General features: G+C 47.0%; 1 protein-coding gene across 2 annotated transcripts in view; it reads left to right on the top strand.

The window, feature by feature from the left end:
- The window catches only part of ptk2ba (protein tyrosine kinase 2 beta, a), a 156,554-nt gene that overhangs the window by 121,733 nt on the left and 19,617 nt on the right, over positions 1-15,204 (top strand). The window contains exons 21-26 of one of the 2 annotated variants that reach the window (XM_060831189.1): positions 1,650-1,854; positions 2,803-2,917; positions 7,937-8,008; positions 10,845-10,961; positions 13,614-13,763; positions 14,277-14,303. In XM_060831189.1, coding sequence (XP_060687172.1) covers positions 1,650-1,854; positions 2,803-2,917; positions 7,937-8,008; positions 10,845-10,961; positions 13,614-13,763; positions 14,277-14,303 — 686 coding nt within the window. The remainder of the gene's footprint in view (positions 1-1,649; positions 1,855-2,802; positions 2,918-7,936; positions 8,009-10,844; positions 10,962-13,613; positions 13,764-14,276; positions 14,304-15,204) is intronic. The other variant, XM_060831190.1, reaches the window with a different exon arrangement.

Below are 15,204 nucleotides of genomic sequence, written 5' to 3'. Positions count from 1 at the left end.
CCTTGGGCCCACTCCACCATTCAATAAGGTCATGGCTGCTTTAATTGGAATTTCCAATCCACATTCCTGTCTCCCTCGATAACCTTTCACCATCCCCACCCCACAGCCCCCTCTCCCCACAAGCACCTTGCTTCCCAACAATCCATCCTCCTCTGGCCTGAAGATATTCCACCCCCTTCCTCCACTTCCTTTATCAACACCTTCAAGGAATCCCAGCCCTCCGAGAGAAGAGGTTTCACCCCCTTGTGGTTTTCAGTGGGTTTTAAACAGTCACCCCACAAACAGAAACATCCACTCCATCTTCAGCCTTGTGAAAACTCCCCGCAGGTCCTGAGTGTTTCGTTCACCCCTTAGTGAACACACCCTTCCCTACCTCCCCCACTGAAATATATCGCCATTCCTTCAGTGTCGCTGGGTCAGAATCCTGGAATTCCCTCCCTAACGGCATTGTGGGTCAATCCACAGCACATGGACTGCAGCGGGTCAAGAAGGCAGCTCACCCCCACCCTCTCAAGGGGCAACTAGGGACAGGGAATAAATGTTAGCACAGCCGGGCATGTCCAAGTCCCTGCCTCTGCACGGAGGTAGATTTTGGCATAGTGTGCTCATGTTAGTAACCAAGGGGCCTAGCCTAATGCTCAAAAGGCAGGGGTTCAATTCCCATGACAGCAGCTTGGAGAATATAAAGTTGGTGAATAAGTCTGGAATGGAAAGGTATTTTCAGTAATAATCACCTTAATAATGATCATCATTGTCACAACACACCGTCTGGTTCATTAATGTCCTTTAGGGAAGGAAACCTACCATCCTTACTCAGTCTGCTCTACACGTGACTCCACACCCACGGCTGTCTGACTTGTATTCCCCCCCACCAAAATGGCTGACTTGGTTACTCAGATCCAGGCCAATCAGAGATGGGAGGGGGCGGGGTGGGGTGGAATTGGGGGAGGGACAATGAATATTGGCCTTGCCAGCCACCCCCATGCTCCTTAAAGAGTGAATCATGGGAAAAGGGATGCTGGGCGATGATGGTCACTCGTGAAATTCAAACATTTAACCCAGACCCCCCATCTCCCCGATCCCCACCATCACCCCCAGCCCCTGGATCCCCACCACATCCCTCCCTGATCCTCCCCTCACACTTCTCCAATCCCCACCCACCCTGGATCCTCGCACACACACCACTCGATCCTCACCCACCCACCCCCAGTTCTGACCCCCACACACACCTCCCGATCCTCACCCACCCACCCCCAGTTCTGACCCCCACCTGCTAATGAACGGCCGGTCACTACAAGGGCTGAGCTCAGTGGTTTTCTTGAATCAGTGTGTCACATCTTTCACCTTCCATTCTTCTACTCCCCCTGTCATTGCCCCACACCCCCAACCCACCAAATCCCCCCCCGCTCCTCACCTAGTGTCTCCCCACTGTAGGCTGAACACCAGACCTGACTCCAACTCAACACCAACATCACCCACCACTTGTAACAACACCAATGGATCCAACAACCCACCAGCTGGTGCCTGGACCCTGCCCATTGTGCGGTTGGCTCCTGTTTCTCTGCGATACTTCACTGCAACTTGGTGTCTGTTACTGTCCAGGGAGCGTGTGCCTGATCCTCACATTCTTCACTCCCCTTTCCCTCCAGGTGTCTGCATGTGGGAAATTCTCAGCTTTGGGAAGCAGCCCTTCTTCTGGCTGGAGAACCGGGATGTGATCGGAATTTTAGAGCGAGGAGACAGGCTTCCGAAACCAGAGCTGTGTCCGCCAACCCTGTACACCCTGATGACCCGCTGCTGGACGTATGAACCGCGGGAAAGGCCGAGGTTCTCAGAGATAGTCTGTCAGTTAAGGTACGAAGATGGTCCCGAAAATACAACCAACAACAACAACAACTAACCAACAACACTCACCATCCAGCTATCAGACCAGTACCTGAAGGAGCTGGATTAACATCAGTAACAGATCCAGTCAGTAACAGATTGAATTCTGCAGCTTAGGTTGAGAATTCTGCAGCTTAGGTTGAGAATTCTGCAGCTTAGGTTGATGAATCCTGCAGCTTAGGTTAGAATTCTGCAGCTTAGGTTGAAGGGTTACAATACAAGGGTTGCATCAATTGAACGGATTTTCCTTGCTCATACTTTGGTGGGCGGCACGGTGGCACAGTGATTAGCACTGCTGCCTCACAGCACCTGTAGACCCGGGTTCAATTCCCGACTCAGGCGACTGACTGTGTGGAGTTTGCACGTTCTCCCCATGTCTGCGTGGGTTTCCTCCGGGTGCTCCGGTTTCCTCCTACAGTCATAAAGATGTGCGGGTCAGGTGAATTGGCCAAGCTAAATTGCCCGTAGTGTTAGGTAAGGGGTAAATGTAGGGGTATGGGTGGGTTGCGCTTCGGCGGGTCGGTGTGGACTTGTTGGGCCGAAGGGCCTGTTTCCACACTGTAAGTCTAATCTAAAACACAGGGCACTGGGGGGGACAGGGGTTACTGAGTGACAGTGTGAGGGAGCTGGAGTAACATCAGTAGGGATACAGTCAGTAACACAGGGCACTGGGGGGGGTGGTACCTTGGTCAATGCTGCTGTTTGTTGTTATCAGGGAGATACGCATAGTGCAGGCACAAGAAGATGATTCCCTGGAAGTTGAGCCATGATCCAGCCCAATGGGTCAGTAGGCTGTTGGGGCAGAATGGCCAGCTGCTGCCTGTGATATCCTCAGTAGCTGTGCCCAGTGGGCATTGTGTCTATGAGAGGATTGTTGACTGCTGTTCCTGTTCCTGCTCACACTCCTTCCTGTTACAGTGACATTCACCAAGTGGAAGTGGAACAGCAGAGGGAGCGGAGGTATTGGACCCAGCGCCGTGCCACTCTCAGGATGCCCGATGGCCAGAACACCGTGAACGAGGCCCCGCCAAAGGTATCAGATTGAGACCATTACATCCAGCAGAGCACTGGAGGGAGAATTTTTTTTAGACTGGATTCCCTGCGGCGTGGAAACAGTCTCTTCAGCCCAACAAGTCCACACCGACCCTCCGAAGAGACAATAGACAATGGACAATAGGTGCAGGAGTAGGCCATTCTGCCCTTCGAGCCTGCACCACCATTCAATATGATCATGGCTGATCATCCTTAATCAGTATCCTGTTCCTGCCTTATCTCCATAACCCTTGATTCCACTATCCTTGAGAGCTCTATCCAACTCTTTCTTAAATGAATCCAGAGACTAGGCCTCCACTGCCCTCTGGGGCAGAGCATTCCACACAGCCACCTCTCTCTGGGTGAAGAAGTTTCTCCTCATCTCTGTCCTAAATGGTCTACCCCGTATTTTTAAGCTGTGTCCTCTGGTTCGGCGAAAAAGTGAGGTCTGCAGATGCTGGAGTATCAGAGCTGAAAATGTGTTGCTGGAAAAGCGCAGCAGGTCAGGCAGCATCCAAGGAACAGGAAATTCGACGTTTTGGGCATAAGGCCTTCATCAGGACTTATGCCCGAAACGTCGAATTTCCTGTTCCTTGGATGCTGCCTGACCTGCTGCGCTTTTCCAGCACACATTTTCAGCTCCTCTGATTCGGCATTTAGGTAGTAATCTGCCTTCCTGTTCTTGCCATCAAAGTGGATAACCATACATTTATCCACATTAAACTGCATCTGCCATACATCTGACCACTCACCCAACCTGTCCAGGTCACCCTGTAATCTACTAACATCTTCCTCACATTTCACCCTGCCACCCAGCTTAGTATCATCAGCAAATTTTCTAATGTTATTACTAATACCATCTTCTATATCATTAACAAATATTGTAAAAAGCTGCGGTCCCAGCACTGTTCCCTGTGGTACCCCACTAGTCACTGCCTGCCATTCTGAAATGGAGCTGTTTATCACTACTCTTTGTTTCCTGTCAGCCAACCAACTTTCAATCCAAGTTAGTACTTTGCCCCCAATACCATGTGCCCTAACTTTGCTCACTAACCTCCAATGTGGGACTTTATCAAAAGCTTTCTGAAAGTCCAGGTACACTACATCTGCTGGATCTCCCTCATCCATCTTCAGAGTTACATCCCCCAAATATTTTCCAGAAGATTAGTCAAGTATGATTTCCTCTTCATAAATCCATGTTGATTCTGTCCTATCCTGTTACTACTATCCAGATGTGTTGTAATTTCATCCTTTATAATAGACTCCAGCATCTTTCCCACCACTGAGGTCAGACTAACTGGTCTATAATTTCCTGCTTTCTCTCTCCCACCTTTCTTAAAAAGTGGTACAACATTAGCCACTCTCCAATCCTCACATACCGATCCCGAATCTATCGAACTCTGGAAAATAATCACCAACACATCCACGATTACTCGAGCCACCTCCTTCAGTACCCTGGGATGTAGACCATCAGGACCCGGGGACTTACCAACCTTCAGACATAACAGTTTCTCCAACACCAATTCCTGGCAAATATAAATTCCCTTCAGTTCAGGTCCTTCAGCCACAGTTACTTCAGGGAGATTGCTTGTGTCTTCCCCAGTGAACACAGATCTGAAGTACCCATTCAATTCTTCTGCTATTTCCCTGTTCCCAGTAATATATTCCCCTGTTTCTGTCTTCTAGGGCCCAATTTTAGTCTTAACCTTTTTTTGTCTTTCACATACCTAAAAAAGCTTTTACTATCCTCCTTTATATTATTGGCCAGTTTACCTTCGTACCTCATTTTTTCTCTGCATATTTCCTTCTTAGTAATCCTCTGTTGTTATTTAAAAGCTTCCCAGTCCTCCGTTTTCCCACTTATCTTTGCTATGTTATACCTTTTCTCTTTTAACTTTATATGTTTCTTAACTTCCCTCATCAGCCACGACCACCCCTGCCTCCTCCTGGGATCTTTCTTCCTTTTTAAAATGAACTGATCCTGCAACTTCTGCATTATACCCAGAAATAACCGCCATTGTTCCTCCACAGTCATCCCTGCTAAGGTATTGCACCATTGAACTTTGGCCAGCTCCTCCCTCACAGCTCCATAGTTCCCTTTATTCAACTCAAATATTGTCACTTCCGATTGTACCCTCTCCCTCTCAAATTGCAGATTGAAGCTTATTGTATTATGGTCACTACTTCCCAATGGCTCCTTCACTTCGAGGTCCCTGATCAATTCTGGTTCGTTGCACAATACCAGATCCAGAATTGCCTTCTCCCTGGTCGGCTCCAGCACCAGCTGTTCTAAGAATCTATCTCGGAGGCACTCCACAAAGTCTCTTTCTTGAGGTCCAATACCATCCTGATTCTCCCAGTCTACCTGCATGTTGAAATCCCCCATAACAACTGTAGTAACATCTTTGGGACAAGCCAATTTCAGTTCCTGATTTAACTTACATCTGACATCCAGACTATTGTTTGGGGGCCTGTAGATAACTCCCAAGAGGGTATTTCTACCCTTAAAATTTCTTAGCTCTATCCACACTGACTCTACATCCCCTGATTCTAGGCCCCCCTGCGCAAGGGACTGAATATCATTCCTTACCAACAGGGCCACCCCACCCTATCTGCCCGTCAGTCTGTCCTTACGATAGCACGTATAGCCTTGAATATTCATTTCCCAGGCCCTGTCCACTTGAAGCCACATCTCAGTTTTCCCCACAATATCGTATCTGCCAATTTCCAAAAGAGCCTCAAGCTCATCCATCTTATTTCTAATGCTTCGTGCATTTAGGTATAGTATTTTTAATTTGTTACTGCCCTCACCCTTCCCATCAACTCCTATTTCACTCAACCTTACAGCATGGTCCCTTTCTGAGTTTTCTGCCTCATTGATACAGTTGTCTTTCTTGACTTCCCTTGTTCGAACTTTCCCTTCAATTTTCCTCTTAAACATCCAGTTTGTTCTCCGCCCCCCCCTCAACAGCTAGTTTAAACGCAGCTGTGTTGCAGTAGCAAACCTGCCTGCCAGAATCTTGGTCCCCAACCCATTAAGGTGCAAACCGTCTCTCTTGTAGAATTTATGCTTACCACATACAAACCCCAGTGATCCAAGAATTTAACTCCTTGCTTCCTGCACCAGTTCCCCAGCCACACGTTCACGTCCATTATCTCCCTGTTTCTGGCCACACCAGCCCGAGGAACTGGAAGCAAACCGGAGATAACCACACCGGACGTCCTGCTTTTCAGCCTTCTTCCTAGTTCTCCTAAGTCCCGCTGTAGTATGTGCCTCCTCTTTTTCCCGACATCATTTGTGCCAACATGTACCACCACCTCTGGCTCTTCACCTTCATCCTTGAGGATTTCCTGCTCTCTGTCTGTGATGTCTTTAACCCTGGCACCAGGAAGGCAACACACCATCCTTAAGTCCCGCCTGCTGCCACAGAAACCCCGGTCAGTCCCTCTCACTATGGAGTCCCCTATTCCCACGGCTCTGTGCGATGTCCGACTCTTCCGCTCTGCCTCCACGCCAACTTTTGATTGACAAACCTGGCCGCCTTGCGGACTGGCAGTGTCATCTGTCTCTACGGTTTCCAAAAGGTTCAACTTGTTCCTGACAGGTACTTCCCTCGGGGTCTCTTGCACCTGTCTCCTCTCTGCCTGCTGTCTTCTGAAAGAGTAACCCACCCAGACCCATTCCCCTCTGACTAATGTTCCTAACACTACGGGCAACTTAGCATGGCCCATTCACCTAACCTGCACATCTTTGGGCCATGGGAGGAAACCGGAGCAAACCCACGCAGACACGGGGAGAATGTGCAAACTCCACACAGACAGTCATCCAAGGGTGGAATCGAACCTGGGACCCTGGTGCTGTGAGGCAGCAATGCTAACCACTGAGCCACCATGCTGCCCATAAATGATCTAAAGATTACACTTAACTCACAATGGGTTGCAGTAATTTTGTTTTAAAAACAGAGCAACCCCTTCCACAGTCTCCTTGGTTCACAGCTGTGTGCTCTCCCAATTTAGCCCACATTCCTAAATCCACAAAATTAAATTCATATGCCATTTATAATACAAGAACAAGCATTAAAAGATAACACCAGCTGATAAATTACATCCCTGTCTTTTATTCACCCAGACACTGTGTACAGACAGAAAATTGTCCCTCATCCCCATATCGACCTCTTGATTCACCCAATGGGCATGAGCTCAATTTAGATTGTAAAATGTGAGACAACAAAGCAGGGATTATAACCTCCTTACTGTTGGTTGGATTTGGATTAATTACTGTTGTGATGTGTAGCCAGTAACATCCGATCCTCACAGAACCCTGTATCCCAATCACACAATCCCCACATAGCCCTATATCCCAATCACACAATCCCCACAGAGCCCTGTATCCCAATCACACAATCCCCACAGAACCCTGTATTCCAATCACACAATCCCCACAGAGCCCTGTATCCCAGTCACACAATCCCCACAGAGCCCTGTATCCCAGTCCCACAATCCCCACAGAGCCCTGTATCCCAGTTCCACAATCCCCACAGAGCCCTGTATCCCAGTTCCACAATCCCCACAGAGCCCTGTATCCCAGTCACACAATTCCCACAGATCCCTGTATCCCAGTCACACAATCCCCACAGAGCCCTGTATCCCAGTCACACAATCCCCACAGAGCCCTGTATCCCAGTCCCACAATCCCCACAGATCCCTGTATCCCAGTCCCACAATCCTCTCAGAGCCCTGTATCCTGCACACTCTCCCTCTTCACGCTGAACCTGAGGCTGCCTGACTGTGTTGGGTTGAGGTCCAATATATTTCCATGACGATGAAGGTTTCTTTTACAACGCTGACCACGTTGACATATGACCTGAAGGTGAATCCCTGGCCTTAATGGTCACTTTAGTTTGAGTAAGGAGATTGTTGCTGTTCTTGTCCGGGCTGGATTTTAGTTGAGAGGGACAGTCTCTGAGCTGTCGGTTTGCATATCTGACATTAATCCAGATCTTATCACTCTCTGTTCCAGCCAGCAAGATCAAGGGCAGTTACTGGGAAGTCGCCTCCTTTTCCCTTTCTGAATCCGGGGCTCCATGTACAAGTAGGTACCAACGTGTCACAGTTAGTGTGAAACATGATGTGGAACAGCACCAGCTATAGCTCAGTGAGATTATTGTGTTCTGTATTGCAGGGAGGTAAGGCTGGGGAGGGTGTATTTTATACTGGTCTCAGCGGACAGCCATTTGGTCGTGCATTAGCATGTCTTCAGCTGATGGTCCCACACCTTTAACCCAGAAAACGTTCTTTCAATTTGATCACAGAATATGAGCATCACTGTCTGGGCCAGCATTAATTGCCCATCCCTAATTACCTAGAGGGGAGGTAAGAGTCACCCACATTGCTGTGGGTCTGAAGTCAGGTATAGGCCAGACTGAGTTAGGATGGCAGATTTCCTTCCCTAAAGGACATTAGTGAACCAGATGGGTTTTTGCCTGACAATGGTTTCATGGTCAGTATTAGACTCTTAATTCCAAATTGTTATTGAGTTTAAAATCCACCATTTACCCATGGCAAGAAATACAACTCAGGTCCCCAGAACATTAGCTGTGTCGCTGGGCTAATAGTTCAGTGGTAATAATACCACTGGTGCATCATCTCCCCATGTGACTGTGAATTAAGATTGAAAGTGCGTGTGTCTGTGTGTGAATACGAGTGTGAGAGTTTGACAGTAAGTGTATGTATGAAAGAGCATGTGTGGCTGGCAGTCAGTCAGTGAGTGTGAGTGGGTGTGTGAAAGTGTGTGAGTGAGTGTGTGTATAAACGTGAGGCTGAGTGAGTGCGTGAGTCAGTGCATGAATTAGTGAGATAGAGAGATGTGTAAGGAAGTGGACACAAGTGTGTGTGGGAGTGTGTGAATGACATAAGTGTGTGAGAGCTGGTGAGTTTGAAACTGTGTAAACGTGTGTGTGTGTGTGTGTGTGTGTGTGTGTGTGTGTGTGTGTGTGTGTGTGTGTGTGTGTGTGTGTGTGTGTGAGAGAATGGGTTTGTGAGTAATATGATCCAAGTCCAGATCTAGCAAAAACAAATCCCAGAATCACCCAGAACAGCGTGGCAGAATTGTGTGTAAAAGGCTGAGTTTAGAGCAGTCTATGTGAAGGAGTCACAACAGGAGAATGATAGCAGTGGGAGAAGGGGAAGGGCCTGTGATTTCAGGCTGCTGGCTGGAAACGGACTATGAAAGGCTTTTTAGGAGGGAAATGGTGAGGTGGTCCTGATGATGAGATGGGATCATTATCAAAGGGCAATGTTGGGGTTGGTTTATACATCACAAAACATAGAGATAATGTAAGGTATGGTATAACTCAAAACTCAAGAGCTTAGAGATACATGCACCAAGGGCTATGTTGTAATCAATCTATATCTGATGAGTACCCCTCTTGTGGAGGAAGAATTCCTGACTGTCGATTGTTTTCTGATTCAATATGTTGAGGAACTAAGGCACTGCGTATTTTAACTGGGTAAAAATAATGACTGCAGATGCTGGAACCTGATAAAGGGCTTTTGCCCGAAACGTCGATTTTCCTGCTCCTCGGCTGCTGCCTGGACTGCTGTGCTTTTCCAGCACAACTCTAATCCAGAATCTGGGTATTTTAAATCTAGTCTTGTGCAATGACAAAGAACTAATTAATAATCTTGCTGTGAAGAAATCTTTCAGGAGCAGTGACCATAGAATGGGAGAATGTTCCTAAAAGTTTGGTTAAATCAGAGTTGAGGTCTTCAGTGTAAACCAGGGTAATAGTGAAAGTATGAGGAGGTGGTTTGTTATGGTGAATTGAAAATGTACATTAAACAGCTTTATGGTGAATATACAGTGGTTAATATTTAAATGATTACTAATTGAATGTAAAAGCATACATTTCTTCAGGACAAAGATGTCCAACAAGAACAGTGAGAAAGCCATTTGTAACAAAGAAAATTAAAGATAGCAATAAGTTAAAGAAGGAGGCTCATAAAGTTGCCAAAAATGTTGTAAACCTGAGGACTGGGAGAGCTTTAAGTTTCAAAGAAGACCAAGAAATGGATAAAGAAAGCAAGTGTAGAATCTGAATATAAAATAGCAAGAAACATAAAAGCACAAGGGAATGTCAGGCACTGGTTCCAATACTAAAGGGAGGGTCTCCAAAGTAAGAAGCTCAATTTTGGGGAACTATTAGAGAAAGATCTTTCCATTAATCACTCTTGGGATATAGGCATTGCTGTCTGGGCCAGTATTTACTACCCATCCCTAGTTGCCCGTTGAGAAGGTGGGGGTGAGCTGCCTTCTTGAACCGCTGCAGTCCATGTGCTGTAGCAACACCCACAGTGGCCTGGGGGAGGGAATTCCAGGATTTTTGACCCAGTGACAGTGAAGGAACTTGGGTGAAGGAACGTAGACAGGTGAGTGAGTAGTTGATTATATAATGACAGTCCCGAGCTTGTTCAGGATTTACAAGGAGGAGGGCTATGCCAGGATTTGAACCATGGGAGAGAGATTATCGCAGGAGGCAGGGATCAGCTTCACATGGCTGAAAGAGGTAGTGTTGGAGATTTCCTGATCATGGTGTGATTGGAGCAGCCACCTCCTCTCCTGGTGAAAGTCTCTTTGGAGATCAGCTGGACAGCTCTTTGTCCTTACCGTCTGTCCAATGCTCCATGAGTTTATCCAGAGGCGGCCTGCACTGTTGGTCATGTTTTAATGTGTGTGCTTGTTTAGTCTTTGCTTTCAGGTGCTCTGTTCGATGATGCAGCAGCTACATGATGTCCCATTGATGCTGAGAGCTCTGATACTTCCCAGTTTCAGAAGCTGGTCACTGCTGGCTTGCCCTGTGCCATGTGCTTTGCCTGTCTGATGTCTTGCTGACCGCTGTATTTTCTGTATGTCTGTCTGACATGCCCAGGTTCCTGAGTCTCTGTGTGCCAGCTCACCACATATCCCCTGCTCTCCAAGTGAAGAAGCCCCTGGTGATTCCACCAAAACCTCCCCTCAGAAGCAGTACCGGCGTCTCAGTGTCCGGGTAAGAGCAACCTGCTTGTGGTTAACAATGCTTTGTTCATTTTCCTCTGTCCAAAGCTGAGTCTTGTTCAGACTCAGTGGGGAGAGAGTGTCAATGTTGCTATGTGAACTGGCTTGCAATTATAACCAGGGCACGTCCTGTAGCATCCCAAAGTCAATGAAATGCAGTCACTTTAAAAGCAATGTAGGAAATACAGTGGCTATCATCTGCACAGCAAGATCCCACAATCACAAGCATGATCACAGTCTGTGCTGAGGGTGTTCATTAGAGATGATTGTTGGCCCCTCTCGCATTGTCACGGGATCTTACTGATTGTGCTGGGACAGCAGATAGTCTCGGTGTCATGCCTGCTCTGAGCTGGATGTACCTCTGACAGTGTAGCATCCCTTCAGTGTCAGCCTGGGGGCCAGGAGTGGATGGTTTCTGAACATCAGGAGGAGGAAAGGGCTAAACATTAACATTAGCAGTCAGATTTCATTCAAAGAGAACTTCAAACATACAAAGACTAATCACTTTAAGCATCAAAGTGCTCTCAGACCAGAATCATATCGATCATGATCTGACTGATGTGGAGCAGGATCAAAGGAGCTGAGTGGCCTCCCCCTTTTTCCTACATTCTAATCAAACCTATCGCAGGCTGCAGATGTCCCTCAGTGAGGAACACCTAGTTCTGACTCCGGATGTTCTAGATTTGAGTCCCAGGCACAGACTTACACTTCAGAGAAATCTCAAGCTCATTTCACATTCACCTCAAGATGATGCAGGATTCGTAACAGTATCAGGGCCAACGGGAGATGGGATTTCAGCCAAAATCTGCTTTGTCACTCGTATCAACGACGACACTGTCCACCACCAAGAGCTGAACATCCTGCAATCCAGTTCCCTGACAGGTCAACACGCAAGCCGGACCTGGGAATAGTCTTCTGACTGAATCCTCACTAGAGATTCCGAACTCAGCAGAAACCATTCCACAACTGGCTCCCTGGATTTCCAAAGGAGGAATCTTTGATTTGTAACAAAAATATCGGAATTACAGCTTTCCAAACATAACCCACGTCAGTATAATTCATATTCATATTTGTTAGATGTAAATTGTGTAATATACCAGGCACCTGTGTGTCCGGTGCTGGGGTTTGTGGGTTGTGTCAGGGATCCTTACACAGTGAGGGATGTCAATAAGATGGAACTGTCTGAAAGATGAGCTTTGGGATCCTGCAGCGACCAGACTGGGAGGTAGACCAGGATCCCATCCCCCATGATTGGAGATTTGGAATGGGAATGACTGCAACAAAGGAGGGAATACAATGGACTGAGCATGCTCCATACAATGTGGGCTGGACAGGAGGACTTGACACTGAGAGACCACGGGGTAATATTCACATAAACTACAAACACCGCTGCTTTCCAGAGGAATGTTGAAAACAAGCTTCCTTCCCGAGGAACAAGCTGCTCAGACCAATACCTAAAATATTCAAGACCCCTATCTTCAACTTATTCCTGTTTGCACGTTTTCAGGATTAACATCTCACCAGCTCACATCCAGCTTGGTAAACATCCTCCATGGAAACGTTGACAGTGTCTGGATATTAGTTTGTGATGTTGACACATCTGAGGCAGGAACAGAGATGTCCTTTAATGAGGTTTTAACGTCAGGCTCGGTATCTGCCTTTCCCGGCCACCTACTGGCTGGCTGGGTCAAAACGAAGGCAAATGCTGATTGATTTCCACACTGGGGATTCAGACTGAGGGTCCAGATGCTGTTGGCTTTGATTTGGGGGGTCAGGTCATCTGGTGATCCAGACAATGTGGGGCTAAGACTAAGCCAATGTGACCTGTCACTGTCTCCCGATTTACATCAAATGGACAAGGATGAGGTGGGTTCACACTGGGTGGTTAATCCAGCATCGCCCACCCAGCAAACATCCAGACGGACCCTCATTCAGGCCCAGTAACTACCTTCAAGGCTGATCATGGAGAAGACTCAAGGGGCTGAATGGCCTTCTATTGCTCCTATGTTTTATGGTCTAACAGGTCACTGAGTCAGGAGAGGTATTAGGTGTAAATGCTGATGTACTGGGATGGAGCGGCTGTCTAGAATAAAGGGTCAAAATTTCCGGACACTGGATAGGGATATTTTGGATTGAGTTGAGGAGCAATGTCTTCACTCAGACAAACTTAAACCTCTGGAACTTTCTCCCATAAAAGGCTGTGGGCACACCACATCGTTGACTATGTTTCAGAAAGGGATATATTTTTGGACATAAAGGCTAAAACCATTGAAGGTCATGGGGTAATTGTGGGGGTATGACGGACAATCAAATTCGATGGTATTCAATGGCAGTGGGGGTATGTGAAACTGGCAGGGGGTAATTGGCAGGGGAGAGCTGAGGGTACTTTACTCTTAGTCTCTGTGTTGAGGGGCTGAAGCTGTAACATGTGGGAAGGTTTTATTGCTGGTCTCTGATCAGCAGTGCACCATCCTGTCCATGAATCCATTCTGAATCCGTCTCGCTCCTACTCACATGGAGAACATGTAACTCTGTTGTGGGGGGGTGGGGGGGGGACCTTAATGAGACACAACAAACTCAACTAAAAATGTTTGGCTGTTGGCTGTTTGTTGCATGACCCTGAGCAGGTTCCTGTGTCTTACAGGAATCTGATCTTATTGGTGAGATCAACATTAAAGAGGAGGCTCAAAAACTGCGGGAAATTGAACAAGCCAAACTTCAGGAGAGGATCAGACAACAGCAACGAGAGATGCTAGAGGATAAAAAATGGCTGGAGAAAGAGGAGAAGCTTCTGGTAAGTCACATTCTTTTTAATGTCGCGATGAGGGGGACGTCGCGACGAGGGGGATGTCGCGACGAGGGGGACGTCGCGACGAGGGGAATGTCGCGATAGGATTTCTCTTGAAGCAGATTTCATTACGTTGAAAGCTATCACCTTATGAGGAGGTGGTGAATTGAATATTTCTACCGGAATGTTTCAGTAAAACCGGGTTTTGTAAATGTAGTTCTGGGTTAGCTGGGTGTTCTGAGTGGCTGGTTTGTAATGCAGAGTGATGCCATCAGCGTGGGTTCAAATCCCACACCAGCTGAGATTACCATGAAGGATTCTCCTCGTCTGAGGCATGGTGACCCTCAGGTTAAACCCCACCAGTTGTCTGTCTCTCTTATGAGAGGGGAGCCCTATGGCCCTCTGGGACATGGCAATTTCACTGTTAGCCTTTATAGTTCAGACTGATGATTTTGTGAATATATTTATGATTGATTCAGATAATTTATGGTCATTTTCATTTTTTCCTTTCTCCCCAAGGCTCCAAATGATAACAAGTCACAAAATGTAAGTTAGTAATGAATAGTTGATTTGCAAAATCCATGCCATATTTTTCTTCTGTGTTCTTCGTTCTTTATTTATGTTTTGATGTGATTAGAGGTGGTAACTCTGAGTGATGACATTGACTGGATAGATCATGTTGCTGTGCAGATCACCAGGGCAAGTAAACCCTTAATCTACAGGCCAACCAGTCAAGCTCCTCTTGTTTTACTTAGTGGAATTAAAAGTAAAGAACACAAGTACCTTTACAAACCCACTTGGCATCAGGAGTAACATTTAATGTTTAACAGGTTGTGAGTTGGGGACAGCACTGATGAAGCAGTGTTAGACACTGTGAAGTCTTGACTGGTCAGTGCTGTGAATCGAGGACTCTGTTTCCATGCTGTGTGCCTCGATGACTGTTGAATACTGACCACTTATCCTTTTCTAGTGAGCTCCTGTGCATTGGGAGTGATCTAAGTGATCTGAGTCAAGAGTGACAGAGAGGCCTGAACAGGAAGGCGATGGAATCGTTACTGGCAGGTCACTATTGAAACAGCTGTTAAGATTTTATGATGACTCAGCAGATTTTATTCACGTTTTTCCTGATGTTACTCTCAAGTGGATTTAGAACATTTAAAAAGAATAGGGAGGGGGGAAAGAGGAGGGGGTGTAGCACTGCTAATCAGAGAGGGTCTGTATCACAGCTACAGAAGCTTCCATTGTCGAGGCGGGTCTGCCTACCGAGTCAGCATGGGTGGAAATTAGGAACAGCAAGGGAGCAGTCACCTCGTTAGGGGTTTACTACAGGCCCCCTAATAGCAGCAGGGAAATGGAAGAAAGCATGGTCGGCAGATTTTGGAAAAGTGTGAATGTAGTAGGGTTGTTGTAATGGGTGACTTTAACTTTCCCAATGTTGACTGGAACC

The sequence above is a fragment of the Hemiscyllium ocellatum genome, chromosome 10, assembly GCF_020745735.1.
Source record: "Hemiscyllium ocellatum isolate sHemOce1 chromosome 10, sHemOce1.pat.X.cur, whole genome shotgun sequence".
In the NCBI taxonomy this organism is placed as follows: Eukaryota; Metazoa; Chordata; class Chondrichthyes; order Orectolobiformes; family Hemiscylliidae; genus Hemiscyllium; species Hemiscyllium ocellatum.
Note: the sequence above shows the minus strand (reverse complement) of the source record. Positions and strands in the feature narration are given on the sequence as shown.